The sequence below is a fragment of the Pipistrellus hanaki genome, assembly GCF_964339955.1.
Source record: "Pipistrellus hanaki genome assembly, chromosome: 7".
NCBI classification, from domain to species: Eukaryota; Metazoa; Chordata; class Mammalia; order Chiroptera; family Vespertilionidae; genus Pipistrellus; species Pipistrellus hanaki.
In genome coordinates, this window is record NC_140509.1 from 6788208 (window position 1) to 6802445 (window position 14238).

The 14238-nt window shown below is 40.0% G+C and overlaps 1 protein-coding gene across 1 annotated transcript in view; it reads right to left on the minus strand.

Annotated features, from left to right (window-relative positions):
• The window catches only part of SLC26A8 (solute carrier family 26 member 8), a gene marked incomplete at its 3' end in the record, with an annotated part of 85505 nt that overhangs the window by 48522 nt on the left and 22745 nt on the right, over positions 1–14238 (minus strand). Inside the window, exons 3-5 of the mRNA XM_084890365.1 lie at positions 14073–14212; positions 7811–7927; positions 5896–6077 (exon numbers count right to left, since the gene is read on the minus strand). Coding sequence (XP_084746491.1) covers positions 5896–6077; positions 7811–7927; positions 14073–14212 — 439 coding nt within the window. The remainder of the gene's footprint in view (positions 1–5895; positions 6078–7810; positions 7928–14072; positions 14213–14238) is intronic.

The window sequence follows — 14238 nt, forward strand, 5'->3', positions numbered from 1 at the left end:
GGATTACATTATACAACACATGGAAACACTTAGCTCAAATCTGAAAACAGTGACAGATACAAATACATATCACCCATCTTCATGCCATCCTTTCCGCCCACCTGGTAAATGGCAAGTATCTATAATTAACCATGGAGCTGTTTCATGCCCAGCTGCTATGTGGTATCAGAGTCTGTGTTAACATAGTTTTCTAGGCAGTTAGAATTGTCCTGTGACATTAATACTACCTGTCATTCTTATAGAAAACAAGAACTAAATGTTCAATGAAAGAAAGTCTCAATAGTTATTTCCTTCCCAGACAACTCAAATCCAAATAAAGATTACTTCTTTGTTTCATATTCATTTATACCAAACCCTTCACTTTTATTAATGTTAGTTTCCACTTTAATTATCTAGAGCATAAATTCTTGAGGTAGAGCATCCTGAGTCTGAATCCCAGTTTGGGATCTTACTATCTATGTGACTTTGGGCAATTTACTTAATCTCATTATACCTTGTTTCCTTTATAGTAATATCCACACTCAAAAAGCGGGTCTTGTGAAATCAAAAGACATCTTATCTAATAAAAGAGTAATATGCAAATCAACTGTCACTCCAGCACATATGATGACTGCCCCCATGTGGACACAAGGTGGACACCACAAGATGGCCAGCAGGGGAGGACAGTTGGGAGGGACCTGAGGCTCAGGTAACCAGGGGCAGCTGAGGCTTGGGCTGCTGGCAGTGGCAGCAGCAGAGGTGTGATGGGTCATCGCCTTCCCCTGATCGCCAGGTTGCCTTCTGCCCCTGAGGGCTCCTGGACTGTGAGAGGGGACAGGCTGGGCTGAGGGCCCCCCCCACTCCAGTGCATGAATTTTCATGTACCGGGCCTCTAGAATGTACATAACTTATTACAGTATACTAATGTCAATACCTTACCAGTTCAAGCAAAGTATAGAAACCTTAGTTATTTATAAAACAATAGTTTTAAATATTTCTATATAGATATTTTTCTACAATCATTTTTAACTACATCAGCCAGTGTTATAATTTTGCTTCAACTATCAAACATAATTTAGAAAATCCAAGAGAACAAGGAAAATCTATCATATTTATCCATATTTTTACTCTTTCCATTGTTCTTTTTTCCTGATGTTTCAATATTTCTTTCATCATTTCCTTTCTTTTTATGAAATTTCCTTTAGTCATTTTTTAGGGTCTACTTGTGACAAATTCTCTTATTTTTCCTTCATCTGATAATGTCTTGACTTCTCCTTCATTCTTATTATTTTTTTAATATTTTCTTTTTCTCTCTTGCTCTGAATCCCAGAGTATTATTTTTAAATATATATGTTTATTGATTTCAGAAAGGAAGGGAGAGGGAGAGGAAGAGATAGAAACATGAAAGATGAAAGAGAAATCATTGATCAGCTACCTCCTACATGCCTGTCAATAGGGATCGAACCTGTAACCTGGGCATGTGCCCTGACTAGGAATTGGACCACAACCTCCTGGTTCATAGGTTGACACTTAACTACTGAGCCATGCTGGCTGGGTGTCCATTCCTGAATGGTATTGTCACTGAGTATATAATTTTGTATTGACAGTTCTTTTCTTTCAGTGAACAAGAAATATTGTGCCACTTCATTCTGGCCTCGATGGTTTTGATAAGAAATCTGCTGTCATTTGAGTTGTTTACCCATGTAGGTAAAGGGTTTCTCTCACTGCTTTCAAGATATTGTTCACTGTTTTTTAGTTTTCAGAAATTTGACTATGATTTGTGTTGGTATGGATTTTTATGGATTTATTTTCTTGGGAATTTTCTCAACTTCTTGATTCTATAGGATTACATGTTTTGCCAAATTTGGGAAGTTTTAAGAAGACTGCTTTAAAATCTTTCCAATTCTAGAATCTCTGTCATCTCAGTGTTGGAATCTTTTTTGTTGTTGTTATTGTTTTTATTAATCTTCACCTGAGGATATTTTTCACATTGGTTGTTTTAGAGAGAATGGTGGGGAAGGAGAGAGAAAGAGAAATATCAATTGGTTGCCTTCCCACATGCTCCAGCCAGGCCAGGGATCAGATCGAGCCTGCAACTAAGAAACATGCCCTTGACCAGACTTGAACCTGGGACCCTTCAGTCCCCAGGCTGAAGCTCTTTTTACTGAGCCAAACCCACTAGGGCTTGTTATTGTCTTTTAATTCAAGTTGAGCCCTAACTGGTTTGGCTCAGTGGATAGAGAATAGGCCTTTGGACTGAAGGGTCCCAGGTTCAATTCCAGTCAAGGGCATGTACCTTGGTTGTGGGCACATCCCCAGTAGGGGGTGTGCAGGAGGCAGCTGATTGATGTTTTTCTCTATTGGTGTTTCTAACTATCCCTCTCCTTTCCACTCTGTAAAAAAAAATCAATAAAATGTTTTTTTTAAAGAAAAAGTGTGACATTTAAAAATAAAATAAAATTCAAGTTGAGACTTTCCTTGTCTTTGGTATGACAAATGATTTTCAATTCAATCATACATTTGGGTTACTATGTTATAAGACTCTGGATCTTAGTTAAGCCTTCTGTTTTATCTAGCTTATTTTGACAAAGTGCTGGTAGGGGAAGGAGAGGGTGCCACCTTGTTTTGCCTGGTAGAGGTAGAAGTCCAGGTTCTCCTCCCATCCTCCACTGACACGGGTGGCACTAGAGATTCTCCAGTATTGCTGGGCAGGAGTGGGAGTTCTGGCTCCTCACTGGGCCTCCGCTGATACTACTCTGGTTGGGATAGAAAGGAATGCCTTTACTTCTCCCCACCTGGACCTCCCAGCAGAAAGCGTTCTTCTCATGGTGAAAGACCTGACTCTTCACTAGGCCTTCTCTGGCACCACCCCAGCATGGCGTAGGAAGGGTGTCTCACTACTTCCCAGTGGGTATGAACGTTCTGACTCTCCACTTGGCCTTCTCTGACAATGCTCCAGTTGGGACTGAGTAGGCACCTCATTTCAGCTAAGTCACAAGGCCTTTGCTGATATAGATGGTGTCGATATCATAATTCTGTTTTTTCATGGTGTTTGTCTGGAGTAGATAAGTTATTGTAGAAACATTTTCAGTCTTTTTTTTTTTTTTTTTGTCTGCACCTGTTGGTACTTTGGGTTTCTGGCCTCTTCGGCACCAAGATGAAAATAAATGAGTTGAAAAGAAAACCCAGGGAATGCACTTCTGTGTTGGTCTTATGTCCTGAGGTTCTGGGCCTGCTGACCCTCTCTCCATCAACCAGTCTTCTTACATTTGTTTTATATATAATGTCCCAAGATATTTTGTTGTGCTTAGCTGGAGGAATAGGGAAAAAGTGCATCTATTCCATCCTCCTGAAAATGAAATGTCTCCTCCTTTATGAAAGGGGAAAAAACAACAAAAACCACGAAAGCTTTAAGAAGGGGACAGACATGTCCTAGGCCACTTAGCTAATTAACAGGTTACTGACATATTGCCTGTTATTTTGCCTTCTCCTAAAACATTGAATTTTTTTGAGTACAGAGCTTATATCTTCTTTTAAAATTTTTGTTTCTGTTCAAGTATCAAATTTACTTCTTTGTATCCAGTAATTATAATTTTTTAAAATATATTTTATTGATTTTGTACAGAGAGTAAGGGAGAGAGATAGAGAGTCAGAAACATCGATGAGAGAGAGTCATCGATCAGCTGCCTCTTGCACACCCCCTACCAGGGATGTGCCCGCAACCAAGGTACATGCCCTTGACCGGAATTGAACCCGGGACCTTTCAGTTCCCAAGCCGATGCTCTATCCATTGAGCCAAACCGGTTTCGGCTCCAGTAATTATAATTTATTGATACTTACTAAGTGACAGGCTCTGGGCTAAATATTTTACATGCATTTTCTCACTTAATTTTCATAAGAACTTCACAAAACTAATGTTATTATTTCCACTAGAGGCCCGGTGCATGAAATTGTACACGGAGGGGCGGGGGTGTCCATCAGCCCAGCCTGCACTCTCTCCAATGGGTTTGGGCCTACATGAGCAATTGGACATCCCTTTCACAATCCAGATCTGCTGGCCCCAACCGCTCACTGGCATGCCTATCTGATTGTCCCTAACCATTTCTGCCTGCCAGCCTGATCACCCCCTTACCACTCCCCTGCCAGCCTGATTGATGCCTAACTGCTCCCCTGCTGGTCCAATTGCCCCTAACTGCCCTCCCTTGCAGGCCTGATTGCTCACAACTGCCCTCCCCTGTCAGCCATTTTGTGTACACATGGGGTAGCCATCTTGTGTTGGAGTGACAGTCAATTTGCATATTACTCTTTTATTAGATAATATTTTATGCATGAGAAAACTAAGGCCCACAAAGGTAACTTAATTTATGTTCATACAGCTGACAAATGGGTCAGCCCACTGTAATAACTTGCTTTTGCAGGCTCCCAATAAATCCTTACCGAATGAAAGATGGTTCCAGTGTAGAACAGTGACAATTACCTAGGGAATGGGTTAGTTGAGAAGAAAGAGAAATAAATCTGAAATGTGTGATTTTAGTTAGGTGGATTTAGCTTTAGATAGTAGAGTCTCTGAGTGAAGGGAAAGACATTGTCAAAAATAAATTCTGATATTTTAATGTCATTGATATTATTGTGCTTCAGCTGTGGTTCTGTCATTGCAGAAAAAGGATTTCAGGTAAAGCTCCAATGCTTACTAACCCAAAATATAGTATTTGAATCTATCAGTGCTATTCTTGTTGAAAGAATATAAAGAAATTTTTTTAATATATATATATTTTTATTGATTTCAGAGAGGAAGGGAGAGGGAGAGATAGAAACATTAGTGATGAGAGAGAATCACTGATTGGCTGCCTCCCGAAATCTAGCATATACCCTGACTGGGAATCAAAATGTGACCTCCTGGTCCATAGGTCAACGTTCAACCACTGAGCCAAGCCAACGGGCTAAAGGAATTTTTAAAACATGAAATCATGTCTAGAACTCTAGCTCATAGTTCCTAGGACCCCTTAGTCTCAGAGAAAGGACTGGTGAAAATGTTTTGTGTCTCATCCACAATCAGTGGTGGATGGCTTTTCCCTCTTCCGGGAACGGTGACTTCAGGCATTCAGAATGGTCCAGCATTTGTCATATTAGTGGAGGCTGTCCTACAATACAGCCTCTAACAAAACTAGGCTGTTCCGAACCCCTGGTAATAGAATTATTTCCCTTTACACCAAGAAGATTGGAGAAGCGCAAAATCTGCATGTGGCGTGTGCCTAGTCCAACTTCACAGAGTTTGTGCTGTGAGGTTACCTAAAATGAAAAAAAACATGTCAGTAGCACCTTGTGTGGATCCATGTGCGCTGAATGTGTCCATGACAGGATCAGGCATGCTTTCTTCTTTGAGGAGCGAAGAATTGTTGTGAGAGTATTGAAGGTATAAGCATAGAGTCCGAAAGCTAAATAAAAAAAATAAGGCCGCTTTGCTGGCTGGAGTGGCTCAGTGGTTGAGCAGTGATTTATGAACCAGGAGGTAACAGTTCAATTCCCACTCAGGGCATGTGCCTGGGTTGTAGGCTCGACCCCCCAGTGTGGGGTATGCAGGAGGCAGCCAATCAATGATCCTCTCCCATCATTGATGTTTCTATCTCTTTCTCCCTCTCCCTTCCTCTCTGAAATCAATAAAAACACAGTTCTTTAAAAAATAAATAAATAAAGATGTTTTGAATAATAAAAATAAAACATAAACTTCCAAAATCAATGGTTGATGGTTTCTGACATGGGAGAAATTTTGTCACAGTCTATACACAGATCCTACAAGTTTTCCAGAAATAAATCACTGGAGTATTTTAATGGACAGTGTGAGCAATGAAAGGGAGGGGTCTATTTGTAGCCCCTTTATTTAGTTCTTCCTCAGAGGTTCAGAGACTCAGATCCTACCTGAAAAACCCCAGTAACAAATGTTGTGGTTGCCACCGCACTCAGGGATCGGTTGTAGCCCGTGAAGAAGAGGGGATCAGAGAAGTCCTCTTTGAGGAAAGTTCCCAGGACAAGGTGGCCACTGTTGAATGGGTATAGATTCAGGACATCCATCATCAGAGCACTCACAAGAAAGAAGGCACCTGGGAAAAAGATGTGTAGGCAGAAGGTGAGGTTTTAAGTCCAGGTAAACTGAAGCTATTGACAAAATCAAGGCATGATCTTATGTTGTTTTTGTCCTTGATCCGAAGAACTTTTCTTATTTGAAAGTGGCCATTGAGAGTAAGAAAGAGCACGGAAAGAACTCTGGCCCCACAAACTGTGACCAAGTCACAGAATTTAGATCTTGGTAGTCCAGGTATTAACCTCTTTCATTATGGGCACATAGTGTGGGCTGCAGAGAGAAATTGACTGGAAATATGTATCAGGTTCAGCTGCTGTGCTTACTCTTAGAGTGATGAAAAGTGAGGTGGTGGTGAAAATATCAGAAGACAGTAATAATAATAAGAAAAATAATACCCAACACTTAGGAAGGATTTATTTACTAGTGCAAAATGACACTCAGCTAAATCTGTTTCAAACATAACTTCATTTAGTCTTCACATCAACATATAACGGGAAGCAAAGGCAAACCTTACTCTTAAATTACCTGATAGCCCCGGCTGGTGTGCTAAGTGGTTAGAACACTGGCCTGCACACTAAAGGGTTGTGGGTTTGAATCCCTGTTAAGGGCACATACCGAGGTGGCGGGTTCACTCCCTGCCTCTGGTCGGGGTACATGCGGGAGGCAATGACTTAATGTATCTCTCTCACATTGCTTCTCTGTCTCTGTCTCTGTCTCTGTCTCTGTCTCTGTCTCTGTCTCTGTCTCTCTTCCTGTCCCCCTTCCTTCTACTTTCTCTGAAAATGGAAAAAATATCCTCAGGTGAGGATTAAAACAACAACAACAAAAACAATAAATTACCCGATAGACACAAAACTCTAATAGCTCTTATTACCAGTCTTTGGAAGTGATTGTAATGTGCCTTGGGAATGAAATTACTCTCTAAAGTTTAAAAGTAAAATCGACACAATGAATTTTAGTAAAAACATGTGCTATTGTCCTTTGAAAAGGCAGAGTAGCACTCCGTACTTAGAAGAATGGGATGGTCCCAGATTGACAAACACCCGGAGAAGATATGCCCGTCAGATGGTCAGGCTTGGTTGTGTGGGGAAGGCCAGAAAAGGCGCTTCACGGGTGAAGGTGGCAATGCCCTTCCTAGACTGTTGGGGTATTTCCTAGTTTGATTTCTATGCAGATTCACCTAGTATATTTGCTGATTATATGACCTTTAACTAGCTTGGTTCCTGTAACAGTCATTTCTGATATAAAAGAGTAGATGGATTCTGACCCTGAGAAAGAAAGTGCTCCTCCTATGGATTTAAGTGCTTTGATTACCATGATGGCATTTTCTCATTGTAAAACTAATACAGTGAGAAAATGATAATTATGAATCAGGCCCATGGAGTTTGGTTATCCTGGGTCCAACGGAAAGATGGATCCACTCTAAAAGTATTGGCGGAATTGCTCCCGGACCTTTCTGGCTGAGGGCATTCAGATTCCAATGCGAGGTAATCTCCCAAGGAAAGTACTTCTGTCCTTTCATCCCTTTGGGAAATAGCTTCCTGGCCTTTTCACCTGGTGGTGACCTTGATAATGACATACTAAAAGTTTTCAATTTCTAAAATCTAAGCACTAATTCTGTGGCTAGAATGCCCATCTTCTGTCTCCTTTCTTTCTACCTTGAACAGAGCTTTCACTTGGGTTCCTTAGCAATAGGTAAATAATTGAGGTGGGGACTTCATCCACCTCCTCCGGTTCCAAAACTGAACTCACCAATAGACATTTGATGACATGATCCAAAAATTACATAAATTACTGAACTAGTGAAAGCTGCATATGAGATGTTGAGAGGAGGGATCAGTTGCCTTGACAGCAAACTATACGTCAGAACTGAAAGGCAAAATAATTTAGGTAAGAAAAGGTAGCCTGGCTTTTAAAAGTTACCTTACATAAAAACTGTAAAGAATATTTAAAATGAAAATGATCTATGTATATGGCTGACTGAGCATGACATACAGCCTTTAATTAGTATCTTTTATTGTCTCCTGTGATTCCTAGCTTCTCTTCCTATTGTACCTCAAGATTTTATACCTCTATTCTAAATCATAGGCTTAACCATCTTTCCCAGTGTGGTCTTCAAGCTAATCTTGGAAAGCAAACATCACAGCAACCAGGCTTCAACTTCGAACAGCTCAGAAGCAGCCCACTTGCACCCCAGCCTAGAACAGAGGCCCTGTTAATTCTCTAGGATGGAGGACAAAGCTGGGGAGCAAGGCAAGAATCCCACTGAGCTGACTTGACTCCCAAGTTGGTATGTGTTGGCTCTTTACCATATGCTCATCACTCTCATCTCTTCTTTTAACTCCTTCCTCAATACTTTCTTTTCTAAAAAGCACCCGGAAAATCAGGAGATTTGAAACTGAGGCACTCAACTTAGATCATTCCAGTGAGCCCACTGAGCTGATTTAGTGTCTTGGACAAGCAAAGATCTTTTATTTTATTTTATTTTTTTTAGTGGAAAAGTTAAAACATATACAAAAATAGAGTATAATTAGCACCCATGTATCAGACAACCCTTCAACAATGGTCAATTCGTGGCCAATCTTAATTTACCTATGCACCCACTCCTCTTCCACTCCATGTTATTTTGAAGCAAATCCAAAGACATGATCATTTCATCAGTAGATATTTCAGAATGTATCTTTAAAAGAATACCCTCTTTTAATGTAACTACAATATCATCATTAGACCTAAGAAATAATGGTTCTTTAACAGTATCAAATATCCAGTCAGTATTCACATTTCCCTGCTTATCTCATAAGTGGTTGCTGTGGTAGAGGGCCTCTCAGATGATCTGCAATGGCTAATTGGTTTTCATGCCCTTGTGTGATCCCCACCCCTTAAGTGTGGGATGGATCTTATAAGTTGCTTCCGATAAATAGAATACAACAAAAAATGATAGGATATCACTTTTGCGATTAGTTTGCAAGAAGACTGTGGTCTCTCTCTCTCTCTCTCTCTCTCTCTCTCTCTCTCTCTCTCTCTCTCTCTCTCTCTCTCTCTCTTTCAGGTCACCAGCCACCAGAGTTGACTTCAAGGGTGTGACTGATACATCACATAGAGTCCTGGGCTTAGAAGCCTCCACTCTTGGCTTCATGTTCTACTCTGACCATCTTGAAATTCTGAATAATTTTTGAACTAAGGGCTCTGCATTTTCATTTTGCATTGGGTCTCATACATGCAGTTGGTCCTGCCAGCTGTCATGTTGTGAGGACACTCAAGTAGCCACATGGCAAGAAAACCAGGCATGTCAGCAAACATATTGTTGGAAACTGACCCTCCAGCCTCAGTAGAGCCTTGAGATGACTGACACATTGACTGGAAATGAAATAGGTTTAAGTCTAAAAATGAAATAGGTATAAATCTAACAAAATATGTATAAGATCTGTGTGCTAAAAACAATAAATGCTAATGAAAGAAGTCAAAGAAGACCTAAATAAATAAAGAGATATACTGTGGTCATGAATTGGAAACTCAACATTATTATCTGCAAAGTTATCTATGAATTTAATGCAACAGCTATCAAAATCTCAGTAGAATTTTTTGGGTAGATATAGACAAAATATTTATATAGAAGAATAAGCTAAAACAATTTTGAAAAAAAAACAAAGTTGGAGGAATCACTCTACCCAATTGTAAGACTATCTATAAAGACATAATAATTAAGATATGACATTGGCAAAGGATAGACACATAGATCAATAGAACAGAATAGAGAGTCCAGAAATAGACCCACAAAAACATGGCTATATGATCTTTGACAAAGTGTAAAAACCTTCAATGGAGGATTCTTTTCTTTAAAAATAATGCTGAAAATGCAACAAAAATAACCTTGACCTACGTTTCTCACATTACACAAAGATTAACTAAAAATGGATCATAGATCTTAATGTAAAACATAAAACTATAAGACTTAGAAGAAAATATAGGAGAAAAATTTTGTGACCTGGATTTAGGTGAATAGTTCCAATATATGATAGGGGGGAAAAAATCTGTAAAAGAAAAAAAATTGGACTTTATAAAAATTAAAACCTTTGCTCTGTGAAAGAAACTGTCATGAATGAAAAGATAAGCTACAGACTGAAAGTATTTGCAAATCACATATCTAGAAAGAACTTATATAACATATCAGAATATATAAAGAATTCTCAAAAAAGAACAATAAGGAAACCAAAATTCCAATTTAAAAAATGGGCAAAGGACTCGAACAGGTACTTCACCAAAGAGAATATTAGGGTAGCAAATAAGAACATAAAAATATGTTTGATCTCATTAGCAATCAGGAAAATGCAAATTAAAACCACGATGATATACCACTACAAATCTCTTAGAATTACTAAAATAAAAGACAGTGAAAGCTAGGTTTCGTTAAAAAAAAAAAAAAAAAAAAAAAGTGTTTCTCTTTAAAATACTTCATTAAGACAGGCTACAGGTCTGGCCAGGTGGCTCAGTCAGTCAGAGCTTCATCCCTACACCAAAGGTTGTGGGTTTGATTCCCAGACAGCGCTCCATCCTGGGTTGGAGTATGTATGGAGGCAACTGATTGATGTTTCTCCCTTACATTGAAGTTTCTCTCCCTTCCTCTCTCTCAAGTCAAAATAATCATGTCCTCAGGTGAGAATTTAACCACACACACAGTCTCACAAAAGGACAGGCTACAGGCTGGGAGAAAATATTTGCAAAACACATTGACAGAGAACTAGTATCTAAAATATATAAATAATTATTAAAAATAAATAGTGAAAATGTAAACTATCCAATTAAAACCTGAGCAAAAGACAAGAAGAGCCATTCATTAAAATATATAGATGGAAAATTCCCCTTATGAAAAGATGTTCAACATCAGCAGCCATTAGGGAAATGCGAACTGAAACCACAGTGAGATCTATCAGAATGACTAAAGTAAAAAGTAGTGACAACACCAAATGCTGGTGAGGATGCAGAGCCACCAGACTCCTCACAGATTGCTGGTAGGAATATCAAATGTTGCAACCACTCTGGAGAACAGCTTGACATGTCCTTAAAAAAATAACATGCAACCACCCTCCATTCCAACAAATACACTCCTGACTATTTATCCCAGAGAAATGAGGACTATGTTCACCAACCTACACACAAATGTCCATAGCAGCTGTATTTGTAACAGCCAAAAGCTGCAAACAATTCCAATGTCCTATGAGGGTGAATGTTTAAACAAACTGTGGTACATCCATACCATGGAATGCTACTTGGAAAAAAAAAAAAAAAAAAAGTACACACAACAGCCTAGAAGAATCTCCAGAGACTGAAGATGTTGAAAAAAGCCAATCCCAAAACAAAAGTTTGCATATGTATGACTCCATTCATATAACTTTCTTGAAATGTCAATGTTATAGAAATGAAGAACAGATTAGTGTTTGTCAGCGGCTGAGGAGGGAATGGGGACAGGAGGCAATTAGGGGTGATCATCAAAGGACAACAAGAGGGATCCCTATGGAGGTGGAAATGTACTACGTATATCTTTATTGTATCAACATCAATAACCTGGTTGTAAGATTGAACTATAGTTTTGCAAGTTGTTACCATTGGGGAAAGCGGATGAAGAATATAAGGGATTGCTCTGGAGTTTCTTACAAGAGCATTTAAATCTATAATTATCTTAAGTAGATGGTTTAATGAAGAAATACTAACAGTATCAAGTGCTGACAAGAGTGCGGAAGAACTAGAATTCTCATACATTGCTGGTGGAGATGTAAAATGGTAGGTACAGCCACTCTGAAAAAACAGTTTGGCAGTTTCCTATAACGTTAAATATACACTTTACCAGCCCTAGCCGGTTTGGCTCAGCGGATAGTGTCGGTCTGCAGACTGAAGGATCCCAGGTTTAATTCTGGTCAAGGGCACATCTCGGGTTGTGGGCTCAATCCCGTACAAGATGTGTAGGAGGCAGCCAATCAATGATTCTCTCTCATCATTGATGTTTATATCTCTCTCTTCCTTCCTCTTTGAAATATATATATATATATATATATATATATATATATATATATATATATACACACACACACGCGCACACACACACACACACACGCACACACTTTACCATATGACCAACAATACCACTCCTGGGTATTTAATATCTGAGAGAAATAAAAACATGTTCACATAAAAATCTGTACTGTACATGACTATTCATAGCAACTTTATGTGTAATGGCCAAAAACTGGAGACAAATTGTCCATCAACAAGCGAATGACTAAACCAACTATAGTACAGCCATACAGTGAAATATTACTCAGCAATGACAAGGGACAAAGTATTGATGCACATAACCATTTGCAATAATTTCAAAGACTTAATGCTGAATTAAAGAAGCCAGCCCTCAAAAGTGACATACAGGATGAGTCCATTTATATGATATTCTCAAAAAGACAGGACTTGGTGATCGAGAACAGATCAGTGATTGCAGGGGTTAGAGCACATGTGTCAAACACAAGGCCCGCGGGCCAAATCCAGCCCGCCAGGCCTTGCAATGTGGCCCGCACCGCGCTGTCATCACTGCACTCCGCTGTCAGTTTATGACATTGTCAGTTTATGACTGTTCAGTAAACCATTCGGCCCGCGATTTAGGCTGGATTTTAGATTTTGGCCCCTTCTCTGGTTGAGCTCGACACCCCTAGGTTAGCGGTTAGGGGAGGATGTGACTAAAAAGGGGTGGCACTAGAGAGATTTGGGGCTGACGGAACTGTTATGTATCTTGATTGTGGTGGGGGTTACATAAATCTACATATGTGTTTAAATTCATAGAACTTACACCAAAAGGGAAAAAGCCAATGTTACTGTATGATAATTTTTTAAAAAAAGATCCCTTTCCTCAACTAACAGCTCTGTGTCAGAAAGCTACCACTTGGCCCTGTGTTGGTCTCTCCTGTGCTAAGAACAACCTGTGCAATCCCAAGCTTCAATCCTGCCTGGTTGAAGAACAGAGAAACAGAGCTGTTTAAAGGCTGTGTAGGGAGCTGTGAACCACTGCGAGTAAAAGATTAACAAAATCCTTTCCCTGTCTCTGCAAATTTGATAGTGGGTTAACTTTCTAGATTTTTTTTTTTTTGAAACCTGATAACAGTGGAATATCAGCTGTGTTACCAGCCAATGTTGGTTATATAATAAAAACGAGCCTGATTCACCCTGGTTGGTGTTGCGTAATGGTTAGAGCATTGGCCTGGTCAAGGAAGGATCACAGGTTTGACCTCTGGTCAAGGGCACACACCTGGGTTGCAGGTTTGATCCCTGGCCTGGGTTGGATGCGTGTGGGAGGCAACCAATTGATGTGTCTCTCTCGCATTGATGTGTGTGTGTTTATCTCTCTTTCTCTCTCTCCCCCACCTCCTTACCCTCCCTTCCACTCTCTCTAAGAATCAATGAGAAAAAAATATCCTTCAGAGGATTAACAACAACAACAAAAATAAAAACAAAAATGTAAAATGAGCCTGATTAGTATACTCCGTCTGGACCAAGAGGACTGAACGAAAACCAATATCCAGCAGAAGCCCTGGCTTCAGCTTCTCGAAGCAGTGATCTTATAACTGGGTGCGGCACTGTCGGACACTGCAAGCAAGAGTCAAAGAAAATGGCAAGAGAGCTTGGTTCCCATTTGGCCAGTGAGCTCCCTGCCTGTCTGCATGATCTAACCTTAAATCTGGACTGCCGTCCCGAAGACCAAAGAGTCGCCCGTGGGCTGTGAGCGTGACTCGGTGAAGAAGTGCCAGCATGCTATGTTTCACACCCTTCACCTTTCTAAGAAAAACCAGTGCCAGTAAGGTCTGCTGTAGTCATGTGAGTATGAAATGACCAGTTAAGCAAAAAATGACCATGAATGGGCCCTGTGGGTAGATTCAGGGTCCCAAACTAAACTGAGTCTTTTGAAACCATACTGAGTTACACGTCTGGCAGGTAAGGTAAGTCTGTGGGTGAAAAGGCTTCGATTCTTCCTTACCTTGGGGAATTTGCACAAGGCCAACACTTACACCTGCAAGTAAGTCTCCAAGAAGCCACTCCTTGAATCGATACAAACACATCCACCGTAGGAAGGGAAAGATTGTAAGCATGCAATTTAGGAACTTGTCCCATGAGCATCTGTGAGAAAGAAGAACAGAGACTTG